The 21,569-nt window shown below is 42.5% G+C and overlaps 1 protein-coding gene across 1 annotated transcript in view; it reads left to right on the top strand.

The window, feature by feature from the left end:
• The first annotated feature begins 6,050 nt into the window (after positions 1 to 6,050).
• Positions 6,051 to 21,569, top strand: part of erf (Ets2 repressor factor) — a 42,573-nt gene continuing 27,054 nt past the window's right edge. The window contains exon 1 of the mRNA XM_034094302.2: positions 6,051 to 6,723. Within this exon, the coding sequence (XP_033950193.1) occupies positions 6,702 to 6,723 (22 nt within the window). The 5' untranslated portion in view covers positions 6,051 to 6,701. The remainder of the gene's footprint in view (positions 6,724 to 21,569) is intronic.

Genomic DNA, 21,569 nt, shown 5'->3' with positions numbered 1-21,569 from the left:
TATAAAGTTAACTTTACCAATGAGTTTAAAACCACTTAAACAATGAGTTGGCTTTATATTATATGACTGTTGGGTTCAAAACTAAAATATGGCAAAGTTGTGAAATGTTTTGATCTACTCCAGATCTTTAAACTCTACATCATCCTTTGTGATGGGGCTTCAATAATGATAATTTTAACAATAGATTAAAACTATGATGTCGATTGATGGATGATGGTTTGTTCTAAAACATGTCAGAAAATAGTGACAAATGTCCATCCAATTACCTTAAAATACAAATCTTTAAATGTCTTGTTTTGTCAGTCCAAAAAGCCAAAGATCTTCACCCTAATATCTTATGAAACAGAAAAAGGCAGGACATCTCTATAATGGAAAGGCTGGCTGCTTTCTGATATGTTTTTGACATATCGATGATCAAAATGGATGACAATTTTGCTGTAAAAAGAGTAATAGTAAAGTCAACTAATCATCTATATTAGAAAATATTTTCCAAATGCTCCATGTTTTAATGTCATTCCTCACATTTTTGTAGCAAATGTGATTTTTTTCCGGAAGTTTTTGTGTCTGAAACGTAGAAAATAATACATTACATATATATTTTTTAAAACACTAAAGCTGGGTCAAAACAAGTTAAAGGTCCCATGTCATGCTTTTCCGGTTAGTACCCGTCCCCTTATGTGTTATGAAGGTTTTTCTGCATGTAAACGGTCTGCAGAGTCACAAACCCTCAAAGTACACCCTGTAGCGAGTACAACTCTAACACAGTCTATGCTGCCCCAAAACGCCTCGTTGGAGATTTCTCATTTTCCATTGTTTACTTCCTGGGTTCTGTGACGTGTGAACACCCAAATCAACAACAAATGACCGGATTGGCCCACATGGACCAATCCGCGGAGCACCTCACACACAGGCCCACCTTAACCTGCCATCAGGCCCTGGGGCTGATGGTTTTGTAGGCCCCCTATTTAAACAACAAATGAAAGTCATTTATAGCCGCGGCAGGCTCTGTGATCGCACTTCTCCACTCTGCTCTACGCGCGCCTGGTCCTCTCCTCCAGATGAGTGACGTATCGGGCCTCCCTCATGTATCTGTCCGGTTGCCGTTGGCTCCCCTCTACGTAGCAAGTCCTTGTCGTCCTCTCCATCTCCTCCAACAGATAATGTCCCTCCTGTCTGTTTTTCCTCTCCCGCTACTCCATCGCACACAGAGAAGACCTGTCTGTGCTGCCCCAGAACGCCTCGTTGGAGATTTTTCTTTTTCTTCCAGGGTACAGTGACGTGACCATACCCAAAGCTCCTCACACACACACACACACACACACACACACACACACACACACACACACACACACACACACACACACACACACACACACACACACACACACACTCACACACACACACACACACACACTCAGCGGCGAAACGGTGACGTGCTGGGAGGGGGTGCTAGTGGAGCCTCGCAGCGGCAAAACTGTGGCGCGTTTACACTGTAGGTGTGTTTGGGGGTGCGGGGGGGGGAGCCTCGCAGATGGGGGTGCTGCAGCCCCCTCAGCACCCCCCCTTCCCGTGTCCATGGTTCTCAGGCTGAGTTCAGGCTGAGTTTCGTGATGTCTCGCTGTCTCGCAGTCTCGCAGACCCCACGCAGCAACCAGGAAATGAACCCAGCTCACACTGTCCGCTCCTCACAGCAGCGAGCTGCGCAACGTCCCGCCAACACGGCACCCAGACCTCACGCAGCATTCTCATCTGTTTGTCATTACTGGTGTCATTTTCTGGTTGCTAACAAACGCCATTGTAAAACATAATCACTGATGTTCCGCTGTAACGGTGGTGGACTCATCAGAACAGAGTGGGTGAGCTGACCAATCAGAGCACAGTGGGCTCACAGGGAGGGAGGGGGGGGGGGGGGGGGGGGGGGGGGTGGCAGGAGCTCCAACAAGAGATACACACAGAGATGCTGTATGAAAAACCAATGTGAGTTTGGAAAATTGCACAATGTAAATAGTAGACCTCAACAATGGAATTATGATCAGTAGAAATGGCCATGACATGGGACCTTTAAAGTGAGTCATGTGTGTCAGTCCTATATTGTCCCCGTAGGATGTGCACCAGCAGTGAAACCAAACACGAGCAGCATCACATCATCCCCTCACACGTTTTCAATTCTCATCGGTCATTAATCCTTCGATTCTTGTATTTCTTCGTTATTTACCAATCAGTGGTGATGATAGATGGCTCCTGTGTACTGATGGGGTTCATTACCACCTCCGTAATGAACTGGAGGTGTCTCTGGTCGTCAATTAGTCCCAATAAACCCCCCCCCCCCCGATTCTCACGTATGCAGCCCCCAGCTCTCCTGCTGGGCTTTTGTTGTCGTGGCCTTCACATGCGGCCTGCAGAGTGTCTGCACCCCCCAACCTGCAGACACTCTGCTCCGCTCCCCCGGGTTCATCAACAAACTATTACTTCCAGTTTCAAACACAGCACATTTTCCAGATCTGTGTTTGGTTGTGTTTCGAATATAACAGTGTTTAAGTACTTTATGTAACCCTTTTTTTATATATATTCAAACAAAACCCACTAAAAAGCTAAGGAATAAACATTGACCTATATCTTATGCACAAGATACATCACAATTTAAATGATTTTTAGAAAAACAAGATTTTTGTTTCATTAGGCCCTCACATTTCCCTCCTTCTGTTGCCTTCAATGGTGAACAAATGGCTTTATAGTTATCTAGAGAGCTAACATTATTAAATATTACTGTAAATGACTTGTTCAAACTAGTCTTACATTTATTACGTTTTGGCACCAACACATGCTACCAGCAATCTGTTTAGGCAAAACTTCTACTATGCAAAGTCTAGAGTAACATTCACTTTGATAACTCAAATTTAGCAAGGATTCAGGAAACAATGGTTGTGTAATAAGAGGATTCAGATCTCATCCTGATGGATTAAAAGTGTTGAAAGCAGTTGAAGGAATAACACTATAAAAAAAAAATTATCAGAAAGAATAAAAACCCCAAAAATAAGAGTTTCTGTACTCCCACCACAAAATACACCAAAAGCAGCGAAGAAGAAGAAGAAGAAGAAGAAGAAGAAGAAGAAGAAGAAGAAGAAGAAGAAGAAGAAGAAGAAGAAGCAGCAACATGTAGTTCATGTATAGTTCTACATGTCCACTTGTTGCTGATGGTTGTGGTAGGGGAGCTGTAGATTTTGCACGAAAGAGAAAAGTAGCAGATACAACCCGTTTCGTTCCCGTGTAAACAGCCAGCGCCTGAGAGTGTGTGTCCTGACGTGTCCTCAGGTGGAGCAAAAGGTCAGCAGCAGAGCAGGAGAGGAAGAAAAGCAACAATTCCACAAACGCAGAGCTGAAGCAATTAGTCAGTGGACCAAAGCTTTACTGAATAACTTTGTCAGTAGGCGTTTATTTTAATCGTGGACAGAGTAAGCCCTATGCTTCAGTCTTTATGCTAAGCTTAGCTAACCAGCTGCCAGCAATTGAACAGACATTCCGAAATGTACAACTATTATGATATAATCAACGCTTAAATAAATCGTTAACAAAAGTGCACACACACAAACAAGACACAAATATAGATTACTGAATGGGCCAGAGACCCAAAGTGTCTGCCTTCATCTACAAAACGTCACTCAAGAGACAGACAAACCAGGAAGAGACAAAAAAAGACTTCAAGGACTCACTAGACTATGAAAAGATGCAAAACAGCCACCAGGAGACACAAAAACACACAAAGAAAGCCGCTTCAAAGAGAACAAAACAACTAAAGGGAGACACAATTATGACCACAAAAAGAGACAAAGCAGTTAAAGCGTCCAACACACTACAAAAAGATGCAATACTACAAAGTGACACGAAACAACTAAAAAGAGACAAAAAACAACACAGAGAAGCAAAACCAACTACAAACAGACACAAAACAAATACACACAACATACTACAGAGATGCGTTAAAACAACTACAAAGAGACACACATTTCCATATATTACACATAAACACAAGACACTAAAAAGAGACAAAACACAGGGGAAAATATTGCTACAAAGAGACACAATGTGATGACACTTGGACAGACAGTTGTTGGGGTCTCTTGCATGTCCGGGGGTCTTTTGTGTCATGGTCATGTGTGGACATGCTTGTGGGAGGTTGTGTGGGGAAGTGTTAGCGAAGCATCTGAGGCGGAGAACGTAGGTGCAGAGAGGAGGACGTGAGGTAGGCGAGGAGAAGGGAGAACATGAGGAGGTGGAGAAAGCAGGAGTAGGCGTAAAATAAAGTAGGAAGTGAAGTTACAAAAATGAGGAGGATGAAGGATCCACGCAGAGCAGAGGAAGAGGAGGAGTGTGATGTATGGAGGCCAGGAGCGATGTGACAGCAGAACCATGATGTTTGCTATTGTATGGTTATGTTGCCTCTGTGTGTGTATGGTTGTGACAATGTGACAATCGCATGAAATGCTTCACCCACGGCTGGCCTTCACCTCCCACACACTGCCACTCAAAGTAAATGAGCAGAGGAGGGAGGGAGGAAGAGGGAGAAACAGTGGGATGACTGATTGGGTAAGAAAGAAGAAGAAAAGGCTCTACCTAGAATCACACACTTATTCTTAATTTCCTCTCCCTCCGCTCTTCAGCTCCTCGTTCTCCAGTTGAAGCTCTTGAGTAATTACTGCTACTTTTCTTTCAATCCCCCCCCACCTCTCAGCTGATGTAAGTGCTGAAGGGCCCTTCATTAAGGAAGAAAGGAGTGTGGGAGAACATTTGTGTGTGTGTGTGTGTGTGTGTGTGTGTGTGTGTGTGTGTGTGTGTGTGTGTGTGTGTGTGTGTGTGTGTGTGTGTGTGTGTGTGTGTGTGTGTGTGTGTGTGTGTGTGTGTGTGTGTGTGTGTGTGTACATTGGAAAAAAAAGAGTCCCTGGCTGTCTACAGATGTCCTCTTATAATTGCAGTCTGTGTGTGTCCATTCCTGCGGGAAGACACACCTGTTTGGCCTTCCCTTCCTTCTCCGGGTGTAGAAGACGGATGGCGGCTCGCAGTTTACCGGTAAACACGGCGCCTCTCATCACCCGCGGCGGTAACGGGGTCTCCACAGCAACGCCGTCACGCGCCAAACGGGAGCTGCTCGAGGCTGCAGTCCGCGACCGGTCCTCTTAAAGATCGTCTATTGAGATGATCATCATGATCACTCCAGAAATACATTTACATACTTTTCACTTTTATGTTATGATATTTATAACATTACTACACAAATATTTATTGATTTAATTGGGGGGTTTCAATTTGAGCTTCATGTTCACACACGTCAACATTTTTGAAAATATTCACTTGATCAATACTGAATTTGTGGTTTGACACAAGTATTTTGATAATCACTTTAAATGTCCTCTTTTTGAAGCAGACACTGCTTCCAGGTTTTTAAAATGAGAATGGATCCAGGTTTTCTTATTATCTTATGCATATATTTACATTGTATGCCTATGTCCTACATTCCTTTATATATAACATAACTAGTATTAATTGAAAGGATAGGGCTGTTATGATAATTGGAAGTCATTTTAAAACCACTTTATATCAAGGTTATGTGAATAATTATATTATAGGTCCATGCCTTAAATAATGTTACAGACCGGTAAGAAAATTATCATTAGAAGCATCAAAAATAAAGTTTCTTGTTAAAAAAAAAATGCATTAGGCTACAAAAATAAACGATCAGATCTTATAATTTATATTGATAGCATTCATAATGAATGTGTAATGCGATCAAAATAGACCTCGGACAACTAATTTTACATTGAGCTAATCAAATATTAAGGTCAATTGTGTTTGCAAATGGGACTCAGTTAACATAGCCTACATTATGCTAAGTGTAATACACTTTCCTTCAAGGCCACTTCTGGACTGAAAGGGAAAGTGATTCTTCCAAAAACATAGACGATCTTTGGCAACAAGTGGGCGTTGAGTTCCTCACCCCCTCCCTCCCTCCGTGGGTCAGCGTGGGCGGCCCCGTGTGGCAGGAGGAGAGCGAAACACGACACCCCGACAGAGAAAGGGGGGGGGGGGTTGTTGAGAGAACACGAAGAAGTGAGTGAGTGAGTGGAAAAAGAAAAAGTGTGTGCCGGAGAAAGAGAGGGGCAGAGAAAGGAGAACAGAGTTGGCTTTGCTTTTTTAGTTGCTTTCAGAAGCGTCGTTGTTTGGACTGTCGGTAAGGATGATGATGTGGAGGAGGAATCGACCATGCGACACGGTTGCAACAAACGGGATGAACATTTAGACTCTCCGCATTCCGCTGCTCCACACCGACCGACCGCAGCACGGCTCCTACAAACTCTGCGCCATTCGGACCCGGGACACTGGATTTCCCCCCAGGCTCGGGGCAACTTTTCACACAAGACTCCTTGTACTTCAACTTAAATACCCCGGCTAAAACTTTTTCAGCAAAAGTCAATGTGTCGAATTAAAACGCCGAGCCGCGTGTGAAGTTGGCGGTTAGTTCTCTGAAGTTGGAGCGAGCCCGTAGTGAAGACAGGTTCTCCTCTAACACTTGTGAGAACAACACCGGAGGAAGGAGTGGGGTGTCACTGCTAACTTCGCTAGCTAACTTAGCTAGCCGCTAGCCAAGTCTAAAGTTACGAGTCGACGGGGAAAGTGTCTGAAGCAACAAGCCGAAGACGACAACAAAGATGAAAACGTCGGCAGACCCGGGTAAGTTTAAAGGCCTACATAAGAAAACTTTGTTTAGACTCTGCTTTTGTTCTTCACATGAAAACAACAGCGCCTGACTCCTGCAGCTAGCGGATAGCATGCTAACAAACTCCGCTCCACGGGGAAAGTGACTGAATTATGGCGCTCGGGTTGATCCATACAAGCATCTTGTTGTCGTTTAATAAAAACTATAAAAGTAAATAATGTTTACTACCACGTCGTAGAACACATATATTTGATACATTCAACCATAAAGGCTATGTTAAACCTTTACACAATATCTTGCTTTAAACTATGCTGAGCTATTTACAGTGAGTACAGTGGGGTTAGCATAATTTCCCGGATCAGTAGTAAGGAGTCAGGGCCAAAGTGCACCAACCCTCACTGCGATATTGTTGCATTTGTGATTTAGTTGATGTTTTAGTCGAGACCACTAAAATCCAGTGAGGAAAAAGCTTCACTTGTAACCAGCACCACATGTGTGTGTATAATGGGGACCCTTATGTCTCACTGCATCCCATCATACAGTGAAGTGTAGTAATGGGACTGAATGATTGGATTGGGAATTCACCGCTGATAGGTCTCAGTAGTAGCCTGGGTTACCTGCGCTCTTGGATAACAGAATGCCTCCAATGCTAATGTGAGGTACTCTTTTAATGTGATTTGAAATTATTATGATTTTCTTTCCATAACTCATGGATTCTCCTACAGTGTGTCTGTGCTCATCAAGACAGTTTAGTCCAACGTTGTGTATGGTAATCTTGGGAAAGAGATCCAATAAAAATAATGGCTGTTTAAGAGGGGAATGCCACAACACAACATCATAATTAGGAACTTGTGAGTCTCTGCACTGCTTCAGATAACTTTTTATATCACAATACAATTATGTGAAAACTCAAGCAGCTTTTTCACAGAGAGAACTTGGTAAGATCTTCTAAAGCCACATGGGTATTAAAATAAGCTTAAATTACCATTTTTATGATTTGAAGTTCCTTATGAGTTGCATAGCTCCAAAATACTTATAAACTGAATGCCACTTTCGATCATATATCACATCAAGCAAAACATTATTGGCAGGCAATTACTAATCAAACATCCGTCATGTGCACCCAATACTAGAAAGAAGAATAATAATAATAATAAGGGTTCTTAACTGTAGCAGTTTCAGATTTTATTTTTACAAATGAAAGTATTCTGCATATGCAAAATTAACTGTTCATATTCTGACCACCACTAAGCTTAAAGGTGTTCTAAGGGTTGTTGGGGTGTGTGCTAAATGAAAGTCAGCGTGGTGGTAAGTTCTCAGTAGTTCCGATTTTAATTTTGTGACTTCCTTTTAATTTCTGGGGATTGAGAGAAAGTGAGCCACATCCTTTAATGGAACTGTGTAACAGTTATAGTGACGTGTGTGTGTGTGTGTGTGTGTGTGTGTGTGTGTGTGGTGTTGGCTATTAATTTTGACTATTTTTTACAAAAACTTCCCAAATTGGGATCAATAAAGTACTTTTTATCTTATAAGGTGTATAAGTAAGTCCATGCTAAGGTAAACCCTGTTCAGTAGCCACATCACATTATGCATTGAGCTACACAGACCCTTTGTCTGTCTTCCCTTCAGTGATTGAGCCTGTTGACTACTTTATGTATATATGGGTCAACCACCACTCCACTATTCCTATCAGGAAGTCAGCAGTCTGGCCCCACCAGCTCCAATTTTCCACTTGTGTTACTCCTTATATCAACACAGCGCCACATGTGAGACGTCACAGCTGTAGACGGCCAGCGAGCCAGCACGCTTTGTTGCACTGTGTGAGTGTGTGTGGAGTGAAAGGAGCCATACATGAGCAATTAGCTGGTGTTAAGTCTGGTGAGGGCTGGGCTCCTGTTTATGACTGTGAGTATATGTATGTGTTTGTGAGTGTAAATGTGTGCGAGCCCATATGTCTGTCAATGTGTGGCTTTACCTGACATTGATGTGGTCACAATAAAGTGAGTGTTTGACCATTACCAGCAAGACCAAATTGCTCTTGAGGAAGACCATTTGGCTGTGGGCAGTTGAGTCATCCCATTATAATTACAGGAAGAAGAACAACTAGACGTCTTTATGCAGATTCAAATAGCTCTAATAACACTGGTTAGACCAAAACTAATGAACCACAGGCTCATTTTGACAGAAGAATGACGCTGTTCGTTTCCTTTGGGAAGAACTCTGTTGTGTTACTGTCTCAGTTTTATACTGATTTATGCTGTTGGCAGCAGCAAAGACGGCCCAATTCCACTACAGGTTGAGGCCGAGCTGTTTGTCTCAGGGAAAGTTTGAGAGGAGGTGCTGGAGACTTAAGTGTATACAGGGATATGGCTGTGTGGTCTCTGCAATCTGGACACCCTGTCTCCCTGGGTTTTAGTGGAGATTTGCTGTAGTGTCAGGTGGAGGCAATGGGTCAATTTTATTTAATAATGCAAAAATAAATTGTTTTTCACTATATTATCCCTAATTATATTCATCAAAATATGCGTAAACTCTTAAAATGAATCACTGGAATCACTTACCCTTCCATTATTTGACACAGCATTTTTATGAACTCAGAACTTCCAGATACGTTAATCATAAATGGAGGAAAAATCTAATAGTTACATACGTTTTTTTTAATGATAATGCCTGTATTTCCTCAGTCAAGCATTTCTTTCCACATCGCTACAATGAAAGTGAGTGAGACAGCCTTTTCAATTCAATCAGCGATGATATTCAGAATGATAATGGAAGTTCAGCACGATTCACTTTTTGTTAGTGTTTTATCCACAATAAAATGCTATAGTCCCATCCCCATAAGGCAAATAGATGATATATTGGTTTCATTTAGTTATTTCTGGCAAGAACCTTTGTTTTCCTAAAAAAGGTTTTTTTTCATCTTAAAAATGAGAATACTTAAAATCTGATCTGATCTGAAAGCATTGCTTTCAAATTCAGTATTCATCATGACAGAATCCATTTAGGAGGAAAATACCCAAACCAAAAAGCCCCTAAATACCAGTGTTCCTCACAGGATGTACCCTTTTCCCTGGTTTTCCTGCCATTATGTAGTTACTGTGAGGGATCAGGTCAAAGCAAAAGGTTGACCTGATCACATTCCCGATTGCTACCGAGCCGAGTCCGTACATGCAGACCCTGGAAAACACAGCACAGTGACGTCAGCATTTCTCTGGCATGTTGTCAAGTGGTGGCCCGGGTCAGGGTCGCTACGATCATCTCTCGACGTTACTGCAGGCCTTTTTCCTGGAAGTGTGTATGTGTACAGTGGCTTTGGTGACCCATACAAAGCAAGAGAATAGACAACAGGTTGCACGAGCCCGGGCATGCTGGCCAAACAAACACTGGGGCCTCTAACACAGGAAAGCATGGCAGTCGCTCTGAAAGGTGAGTGTTGATGGACATCCATGCCTGCCGTTTTATTTTATATTAGGTTATATAAGATCCAATTTGTGCAATGTTTTTTTTAAATACCCATCCAATATTTTGTCTATCTTCAGGTACTTGGTAATGGTATACAAATATATTTTGTAAGTCATGTTAACCAATATGACACTCTGATTGCTATCAATTTTGATTGTTTCAAACTCAACCATGAGGCTAGTTTATTCGACTGCATATTTCAGCTGGCCTAAGTGCCTGGCCTATGGGCACTGTGGTGGTTGTTTGGTAGCTGCACAGATAGATCATGCATAATCCAGCTTCTTTTAGTGTGAAACCAGTACTTTTCAAACATTTGTAATGTTACACCACAGTAGTTACTTTTGTTGTTAAGTGTGGTCATTTCTGATTTAGAAAACCTAAATAAAGTTTAGAGAAGAAGCTGCTGCTCCTATATTGTCTGCCACCATGCCAGACATTTATGTTGATATAGTATGTTCTGAATTCATGTTATTGTGGTGCCGCATTGCTCTAAATTTGACCTGTAATTTGTAAGAATGATAAAAGTACACATTTTTAAAAGGGCACACCACAAATAACTGTTTCTTACAGTTATTGATTTTCTGAAGCTATATTTTTCAGAAGAAGACACACCTGGAACCACTTTTTAGTGCAAAGAATGTCCTCATCATCTTAAATGTCTCTATCAGCCGTCCCACTTGCTTTGGTATCTGTGAGTGTTTATGATTGAGTGAATCTGTGTTGGCTCCGTGACCGTGGACCCCCAGCAGGGCAGATAAAAGCACAGAGCAGGTCAAGTGGAACCAACGACACACTTCACCGAGCAGATAAGCAAGGCTTCTGCAACATGTAAGATATCTCTGAAACACCTGACAGGGTACACGGTTTCCGGCTTCAGTAATGGTCGAACACACACTTACAAATCCATTTTGCATAAACTCTTCGTATGCCGTTTAATCAATATTACATCTAAAGGTTAAAGCTGTCTACCATTTGCCCATCAGACTCTTAGATTTACAAGTAGGCCTTGAAAGCCATAGTTCGTCAAAAACTGCAGTTTTTAAGTGCCCTTGGAGCTCTCTGAAGGTTTTCGAATCAAACCAAGGCTGAGAGAGATAAAGTGAAGAGGTAGGTTTGGGCTTTGTCTGAGGCTGTTTTGGCTAAAGTCAGCCTAACTGAAGAGGTGTGCTGTGTTATGGCTATCATCTGTGGTTCATGGAGAAGGAGTTGGTTGGTTGGTTTTGACATTGTTTATGGCAGTAGGATTGAGGTAGGACTGAGTCTGCCGTCTACACACAGCAGAAAGGATGAAGGGACAGACTAGGCGTGGTCCTGTATGGCTCGCTGTAATGCTGGCCACATTGCTACGGTCATTGCCAGTGCTGAGAAGTTACAACCAAGTTTCTGTCAAAGCATAACATTCACCAAATGCCATATGTTGTAGGGAGTTTCAGCTTAGAGCCGCAGTAAGATGTAGTACCCAAGTTTGTGTCCAGTCAATTAGAGACTTAAAGTAGGTGGCAAGATGTAGTTTCTAAGCTGTTTTACAAAGAAATGGAAGCATTGACACACACTTAAAGCCAACCATGACATTCATACTCAAGAATGACGTAGGAGCACAAAGTACCAATGAACTAGCCAGACGTATGGAGAACCGGGATGACTGGAAGCAACGATGGAGGGCTCGTCTGAGGACGACCTAGAGAGAGAGATGACATTCATTGCGATACCAGTGGAAAGTCTTCAGCTGAGTTGATTTAGAAACCCGTTGTAGAATGATGCAAAAATAAATTGGATATGTGTTTTCAAAAGGGACCACCAAGAGCCACTGAGGGAGAGTGCTGCCAGCCGGTTGCAGAGAGAAAAAGAGGCACAGTGGGGATTTTGTGGTTGTTTGGACTGAGTTGATCCAACCCAGACTTTTCCGGCCCATACACTTGTTGGCGCTGCACCTGCATTTTAGACCACACTGCTTGATTGAAAATGTGAGATGTCCAGCTTTCAGAAACACCAAGCACCGTTTTTATTCATAATCTCACAAATACAAGGCTTGATACTTTTCTAAATACTTATCTCTACAAACCCCACTTCTTATGTAAAGGCAGGGTAGGCAAAGCTACAACTTGTATTGAGACCAAATATAAATGATTCAATGTGTCTCTGTTCTGTATGTGGCTTTGCTGAGCTCAATCATAAGTACTGCCCAAGATGGGGCTGACACTGATTCAGATGACAGCAGATGAATGCTGCTGTAACTTCCTTTATTGGACATGCACATGCTTAAATTCATTTTATTGGGAAGATCTTTCAAAAATGCATGCGCATGACAAAGAGACTCCAGTGTCAGTGTGGTAGCAGTCTGCAGGTTCAAAGAAGATATTAATTGTTAAAGTGTCCTTTTATCCCAAGCAATTAAATCAAAAGCAGAGCCACGTGTGGGGCTCGCTCTTGCCAGCATGAAAGACATATAAAACAGACAGTTTCCTCCAGCTGATTTTTAGTTATTCCTAAAGTACCACAAAACAAGAAGAGTTGCCTTGATCTCACACAAAGGTTCTACTCAGTAACATCAGTTCAAAAGGCTTTATTCAACCCTGACCTTTAAGTTGTTTGCAGTTAAAATGCCATCAAATCAAAAAACAAATCTTCCAATGTTTTGACTTGATAAGTAAAAAATGGGCCGAAGAACACATTTTCTGGCAGTTGTTGTCTTGTCTGAGACCTTCAGAGTGAAAAGATAACCTGTCGAAGTCTAGGGAGAGAAAATAGCGAGCAAATGAAAGAGATGGCTTCAGCAGTACCGTCTTTTTTATCTGTGTTTGCTCCACTCATTGGTCTTTTGGGAACCCTGTGGTCTTTGATGTCACAACTTGCCCTGGGACTCTGTGGCTGTGTGTGTGGCGTGTTTATGATGGATGTGACTGCGTGTGACAGTGCTTGTTACCCAAAATACATAAAGTTAGCTAAAGACTAATTGCCTAAAAACTTTTTCACACTCCCAACCACACAAGTGCATACTCACACAAGCCTTCACCTTCTCACACACTTCAGACAAGCATGAACCGCCTTATCCCCATAATAATTTAGATTCACATAAGATAAGACTTGATTCATCCCAAAGGAAATTGTTCTGCCAGAGTAACAGAGTAACAAAATACAACAAACACAATAAACACAGCAGAAAAAGTGCAATTAAACATCCACCGACAACATGAAACATAGATGGTCACACAATCAATGCAATCATTATTAGCAGTAGTTAGTAGTGCAAAAATTAAAACGTAGTGGCAGTTACGTAATTGCACGTTATCATAGCATTATTAATAATAATACTAATAATAATAATAAAATACACTTGCATCTTCTCTTTATCTGCAGCACATAGATACAGATCATTGCTGACATGGGTCAATGAGGAAAAGATTGAAGACGGAAGACTTGAAGACATTCAGGGGGAGGGGTGTTTACAGGCCTCAGTATGATGACATAACAGCCACAGTCACCAGCCACATGACATAGTAAACCAGTTGCTTGCAAAACATTGTTTGGTTTTCAAAAATCTGATAAAACAGCAGCTTTTTGCCAGATCAGACATGCCACATTTAATTTGATGTATTCCCTATTATATTTCTCACTTCCAATAGTCAAATTTAGAGAAAAAAAACGTGGAAACAAAATGGTGTACAAATTGGGAGGGGATGAAATTTAGTTTTTAATTTACTCAAGGTATATGCTTCTATGGAAGAGAATAACTTGAAACAGCTGCCAAGAATGTTACAGGGAATGCAGGGGCTGGGCTTGTCTTATTGGCTACTTCAAAGGTATGCCATACATTACATTAGTGATAAGAATGGCACCATTTGATCAGCACCGCCAGTCGACCGTAAAGCTAAGTATGTTCCTTCCCCTAGTCTGTCCTTTCCTTATCACCCACAGCACACAATCTCTGTAAATGTTCCTCACTATTACAACTTAAAGTGGGATTCTTCAAAAAATCTTGGCAAGTTTGATGCTTTAGGAGTTCATATTATATGGTGATTGAATTAATAGAATCAAATGATCTGACAGAGAAAGCATGCTGAGTCATTAACCCTTGTCTGACTTCACATATTGTATTTATTAAGTGAAAAGCCCTTGTTTATTTCTTAACTCCATAAGAAGTAGAAATATGACCCATTTGCTCTCCCTGTTGGTAGTTTGCCCCCCCCCCCCCCCCCCCCCCCCCCGGCCAGCCGCGGTGATGAATGAGTCAAGTCTCTGTTTTTTGTTGAAACGTGAAAGTCAGTGAGTGCCTCAGACAGACACTCACTCATCTCGCCCACTCACTGCAGGCACACTTTATTAGGGGGCCCAGACCCCCCACATGCCATGAAAACGGGTGATGTCTGTCTTGCATTATCACACACACACTTTTAATTTTCTCACTAAAGCTAGCGAGCGTGGCTTGCTCATTTGGGCTGCCATCTCTCTGCGGTGACGCCGTCGTGCCTCTGTCTTTAATGTTTTAACACAGGGAGCGAGCCACTCAGTCTAGAGACTGAAACATCCAGCTTTAATGCAATAGACTGAGGAATTAAGACTGCGGTGGCTCTGCCAATGAGGAAAGGCTGACTAACTCACCCAGACATCACACATGCAGAAAGTCCCTCACTGGTTCTATATTTTCAGGGACTCAGTCATCCAGAGTGAAATCACTGATTGTACTATAAGCTACAAGTGGTACACAAACAGCATCATAAACCAATGTGGAAGAGCGGCAGCGTAGAACCATAGAACTCAAATGTTGACGGATATTCTTTTTATTCAGTGACGCACTTCAGCATTCGCTGCATGGTTTGTACAATGAAATACTTGCCCTGTTCAGCAGCAGTGTGAGGTACATTGGTTTTGGTTTCCTCCAGTTTGAATGTCCAAGTTGATCTAATCAACAGCAATTTCCAACACAGTGAAGGAGGTTAATCTGGCATGTATTTAAAGTGTCACAAAGCAAACGCTATAAATAAAAATGTACTTGACTTCTCTTAGCCAAGAGTGTTAAGGTAGGGACACACCAAGCTGACACCAAAGAACTCATACAGACGGGCCCGACTGTTGTGTCGCCTCACGTCTCACGTCACGTCTTGGCCAACAGTCGCACTGGAACACACCGCAAAGACTTCAGCCGACGGCCAAGTAGCACATACAAACTGCGCATGCGTGAGTGGCAATAATTCTCCTTACCAGCAGGTGGCGGTAGTGTGTATTCGTCATTCAAAAGAGGCAACAACCAGAAGACAGACTGCGTGATAACCGAGAGAAGAAGAACAGACTGCGTGATATAAACAAACAACAAATAGCGTGTGCGTTCCATTTTCACTCTACAACGAGAAGCTCATGGGGCTTTCCCGAACCTGAGTCGAGAGCTGGAGTTAAATGAAATCTCAGATTTGCCTTCTTAATAGTTTATTTGGGTCCCTCACTTCCGTTTCGCTTCTCATGCACTGATTTGCTAAGTTGAACAGCCAATCAGAGTGATTTATTTGGCCGATTGCCAAAGGAAATAAAGGTTTTCGGCCAAAAAAGGTGTCGGCATGGCCGCAAAGACCCAACGGTGTGGGACACACCAAACTGAGTAGGGCGACAGGACGCTCATAGTCGGCCTGACATCCATCGACAGCCAAAATCGGCTTGGTGTGTCCGGGGCTTAAAGCAGTGCACAAATATGCACATATCTGTCTGCCATTTGCGCTTGGTTACCCTTCTGGCTATGATTTAAGATTAACGGCTTCAGGAGAATTTAGATGCACTTATTTTAAAATGTAAACGCAGAAAGTATTGATTTGTTTGATTCTCTACTTCTTGTTTTGTCAAATCAGTCACAACTCGTGCTGGTCGTCCTGCTAGTCGTAATCAACAGTGGAGTCTCTTTGTCTGTGGAAAATGCTTTAAGGAAATCGGCATTCTGGGAAAGAAGGAGGGGGAGACGAGAAAAGGGGATGAAATTTGATTGGCAGGGAGTACGAGAATGAGTGTGTGTGTGTGTGTGTGTGTGTGTGTGTGTGTGTGTGTGTGTGTGGTGTGTGTGTGTGTGTGTGTGTGTGTGTGTGTGTGTGTGTGTGTGTGTGTGTGTGTGTGTGTGTGTGTGTGTGTGTGTGTGTGTGTGTGTGTGTGTGTGTGTGTGTGTGTGTGTGTGTGTGTGTGTGTGTGTGTGTGTGTGTGTGTGTGTGTGTGTGTGTGTGTGTGTGTGTGTGTGTGTGTGTGTGTGTGTGTGTGTGTGTGTGTGTGTGTGTGTGTGTGTGTGTGTGTGTGTGTGTGTGTGTGTGTGTGTGTGTGTGTGTGTGTGTGTGTGTGTGTGTTGTGGAAATCTAGGGCCCAACACAGCGCTGGAGAGTACAAGTCAAATGAACAATACAAATAAATGGTGAATCAAGCAAAGCTGTCTTTTGGTTATTTATTTGAAGCTTCAAATACACGATACAATAATATAATAATGTCACAAGTCGCACAGAGTATAAGATAGTCTGCGCGAGAGTGCGCAGAACAATGGAAAAGCAAAGGTTATATAGAAAAGGAGTGGGAAAGAGAACAATCTGGGTTCACAGTCAGATTGTTGATGAGACACCCAGTGGCCTTGAGTAGATAGCATAACGGTTCTCAGAGCAGGGAAGTTCGTGATGTGTCTGACTGTGTATGAGTCTCCCAGTCTGCTGAAACAGCTGTGGCCTTGCAGAGACTGTGAAACTCATAAGAGAATATAATAGAATAATAATGGTAAAAGCACAACAAGAGGAAATAAGAAGCATTTGGTTTAAACATATGAAAGACATAATAAGGATAATAATAAGGATGATAATAATAAAAATTCCCACTACATTCCCCCCTTTTGATCATACTTGATCAATAGAAAAAAACAAATGATAGGATAGACTGATATAACACATCAATGAATACACTCCATCGCTGGTTTAAGTAAACACATCACAAATATATCATAGAAAACTGGCTGTTTTTGTGGAGGACAGACTCCAATATAATGTAAGCATAAGAGAGGAGATACACACATGATTATATTGATGAATCGGAATCAGACTCTTCTGATTCTAGCTGATCTATCTCACTGTGGCGCAAAGGATTGTCTTGTAATGGAATAGTAGTATACTGAACGAAAGCTGAGGACACCATGCTGGAAACGCACTTCTTCAGTATTGGGATAATCAAACAGGTTGTTAAGATGCAGCACGGTGTCAGTGATGTTCTTGGTGGCGTCGGGAATGTAAGTGCAACAGGAGTCACCGATCACATGACACAGGCCACCCTTTGAGGCGAACAAAAGGTCAAGAGCGAATTGGTGCTGCATGAGCATGTTCCTAGAGGCTATTACGAATGGGGTCAAAGCCTGGAAGCCTTGCGTCCTCTCCTAAGTGAGGTTCTCTAGCCGGACGTGTAAGGTATCTATTTTATGGGCATTGTTTACTGTACCCCACCATGGGAAGAGGCCACCCATGAATTTAGCTCCAGCGGACGTCATATCTCTTTTTACCTTGTGGTGGTCGGGGTGTTGGAACTCTGGGTAATGATGTGTCGTGTGCATTAAGGACGTGAGTACAGTGACTGCTGGATTCAAATCCACTAGAGTGCATGTCCCTTTCCAAAGGGGAGCCAGAACTTGATAGAGCTTGTTGCCGCACAACCAAACGTAATCTTCTGGCGCGCTAAACCCAGCATCACTGGGCCACGCCAGTTGGAGGGAAATATGTTTAACATCAGGGAATGCTACGTTAGAAAGGATTCTCTCAGGGGCACCAGATATGTGACGATACGAAATTTTGTAAGCACCGTCACCGCATGTGTTCCGGTGTCCTGGGGGAAAAGGGTGCATGCATAACATGACCCATTTTGTCCTGAGGCCTGCAAGAATGATCTCAGAGTGTGCCACCAGACGTTACCGGTGATCCCATTACTGGTCTGACCCACATCAATGTTGCTATGGTCGCCTATGTATAGATTAAATGTAGATGTACCTATGGATGTCAACAGTGGCGTCAAAGGTTGCTTACGTTTTTCCGGGTCTGAGTTTTGGGCGCGATGTCTATGTAAAATGTGCCACACGGGTCGGCGCCGGATACATACATACAGACAACAAAATAAAATAAATGTGGTTCGCCCTGCTTTCCCCATGTACCTCTTAGATACCTCGATTTTGGCTGACATGCTGTGTGCTGAAATGGATACATAAAATATAGGACTAGTCCTAACACAACTATCATGGCAAGTATGCAGAGGAACCATTCTATGAGTGTCCAGGCTCTCCAGTAGCATTCACATTGCTCACGGTTGCGTTGTCGTCTCTCCAGGCGAGCCCTCATCACGAGGGGGAAATGTTCCATGGTGTGTGTGAGTGTATTCTCTCGGTCGATTTCGTGACACGGACCGTCAGACTTCGCACACTGATAACACAAACGAGGAACCAGAGAGCATATGGAACCGCTCAGCTGGCACTTGCTCGTGACACCTTGTGTGTAGTGTGTTTTGGTGTATGTAGTGCAAGTGTGGTGCTGGTGGTGACTAGGACACGTCACTTGTTGTCATCTGTTGGTGACTCGGACACGTCACTTGTTGTCATCTGTTGGTGACTCGGACACGTCACTTGTTGTCATCTGTTGGTGACTTGGACATGTCACTTGTTGTCATCTGTTGGTGACTTGGACATGTCACTTGTTGTCATCTGTTTCTATCGTTTCTCCTTTCCTGTGACCACGACCTTGCAGTGGCTGGCGTGGACCCATGTAGCTCTCTCGGCGACCTTGACCGCTGTCTGGGTGACGAGAAGCACCTGGTAGGGACCTTGCCAACGATTGGATTTCCAGCTCTTTCTCCGGAAATCCTTGACCAGCACGAAGTCGCCCGGTTGAAGGCGGTGAAGCGGACCAGTGGCAGTCGCTAAAGTGGATGATAGGTTAACACAATATGACAACATAGCATCCTCACACAAAGTTGTGGAGGGAAGAGGACATCCTGGAGCCTTGATTCCAATCTGTGGAGGAGCCCAAAAAAGGATTTCAAATGGGCTGAGTTGACTCCGTGTTCTTTTCCGCATCCTCATGTACATCAGCACAATGGGCAGAGCTTGTGTCCATGACAGACCTGTGTCTGCACAGCATTTTGTTAGTTTGTAATTTTGCATAATGCAGATTAGCATGCTTCACAGTGCTTTTGAGCTGTTACTGTGAACCCCCTTGTGAACCACTCCTGATTTATAGACTCTAACATCCCCCCTTTTGACACATGATCCCACCCATGTGTCAACTTAGCGAAAAAATGTCTGGGAAGACATGGATTGGAATTTGGGCCAACCCAAAAACAGCCCCAGCAGCCTTCCATTGAGCCTTCTCAACTGGCGTAGCTAGCTGCTGCATGGAAGTCAGTGATGACATTTTGTCAGTAAAGGAGGAGACAGGGATTTTAACAAATGAGTGTGCGTGAGGTGCGAGAGGAATCAGGGCAGCTGCCTTTGCGGCTGAGTCAGCAGACGCATTTCCTAGGGAAACTGGGTCTGTACTGCTTGCGTGTGCGGCACATTTACAGACTGCAACCTCAGATGGGAGCAGAATGGCGTCTAGTAAGCCTGCAACCAGTACATGGTTAAGTACTGGTTTGCCATCAGATTTAAGAAATTGTCTACACTTCCAAATAGCCCCAAAATCGTGTACTACCCCGAAAGCATATCGTGAGTCAGTGTAAATAGTCACGGTTTTGCCTTCTGCAAACGTGCAGGCTTCAGTTAGTGCGATGAGCTCTGCTGCCTGTGCTGAGAGGTGACATGGAAGCGGTCCAGAACGGAGTACAGCAGAATCTGAAACAACAGGGAAAAAAAACAACAAAAAAAACCAACAAAAAAAAACAAACAAATAAATTAGTGCCCCCTTGGTCGCGAGAGGCAGACCCATCAACATACACAATGAGGTCAGCATTGGTCAGAGGAACAGCTTTTAAGTCCAAACAATAAAAACCTGTCTGTCTTTAAGTCCGGTCTAGGTGCACACCATGGAAAGTACGTCAACCGTCTTCAGGCAATGTTCAAACTAAATGAAGTCTCTCCTTTTGAAACATCATGTGTTGAAATAAACACCTGCAGTTCAAAAAAAAATGAATTGCCTAATATTTTTGTTGTGGAATCAATTAATTTCTTTCTTTAAAGGCAAAAACATGAAAAAGCTAAAAGGAAAACCCTATTGAATACAATATTATTTGGAGCAACTTAATTTATAAATAGTTGTCAACTTAAAAACATGTGTTCATGTTCAACATGTGGTAATTAAGTACATACAATTTAAGATTAGATTTAAATCATACGGTAAAACAAGTTGGAACTTTTGGAGTAATCAACTTAAAAACTTGTGTTTATGCTACCAATTATTAAGTGAGTGGTAATTGAAAACACCTCTGATTGCAGAGGAAAAGCCTTCTCCCCTAACCCAAATAACTTTGTTGCTTTAACAACATTTCAATAGAAGTTGTCTTAACTCAATAACCATCGATGCAACCTATTGCCTTGATTTTCTTTGTTTAGCCAAGGCATTTGTTGTTAGAGTGTACGTAGACTGGGCCTCCCATATAACCTGTCTGAGCCGATATAAAAACCAATCAGCAAATAACTTTTCAATACATTATTGATTACTATTTATTAGGTACTTTTAGGTTGGAAATGAACATAAGTCATAGGTACATGGTGTACTTTTCCTTCACTACATGTATGTAATACCTTTAGTTACTTCACAGATGTGGATGAATGATGTGAAATATAATCAAGTGTTAAATCAGACTTTAGTTCCACCTGGAGTAAATCCACCAGCTACCCTGCAGAATACAAAGCCATTCAGACTAGCTGCACCTTCACCAGCTTTGAGAACACTTTCATGATCAATCATTATAAAACATATCAGATATATTATTCTGAAATGGACCAATCTGCACAACGACTACTTTTACTGTCTTTACTTTCACTATATTCTGATAATACTTTTCTACTTTTACTTGAAGAACATTTTGAATGCAGGACTGTTACTGTAACACTCTGGTACTTCTACTTTTACTCAAGTACAATATCTGAGTACTTATTCCACTTCTGGTAGTGTATTAGTCTGAATTGTAGCTACAAAATCACACAGAGCTGCATAAAAATAGAATAATATGTACACGTGTGTACAATGATTTGTAGGTAATTTTGACTACTCAAGACACCTCACTTATACATCTTCAAAGTATTGGCTTTCAGAATATTAAACTTGTTTCGGCAAATTCAGATGATAAATACAACTTTGAAGCTTGTAACGGCATAATTACAAGCAGAGAACGGACTAATGTAACGTCACAGCAAGCATAACAACAGCCGTGTGTTATGAACACATACGCAAGAATGACATCATCTGTTGCTTAGTGA

The sequence above is a fragment of the Pseudochaenichthys georgianus genome, chromosome 11 (genome assembly GCF_902827115.2).
Source record: "Pseudochaenichthys georgianus chromosome 11, fPseGeo1.2, whole genome shotgun sequence".
Classification (NCBI taxonomy): Eukaryota; Metazoa; Chordata; class Actinopteri; order Perciformes; family Channichthyidae; genus Pseudochaenichthys; species Pseudochaenichthys georgianus.
The sequence above is the reverse complement of the archived record's forward strand: the minus strand, read 5'-3'. Positions and strand labels throughout refer to the sequence as shown.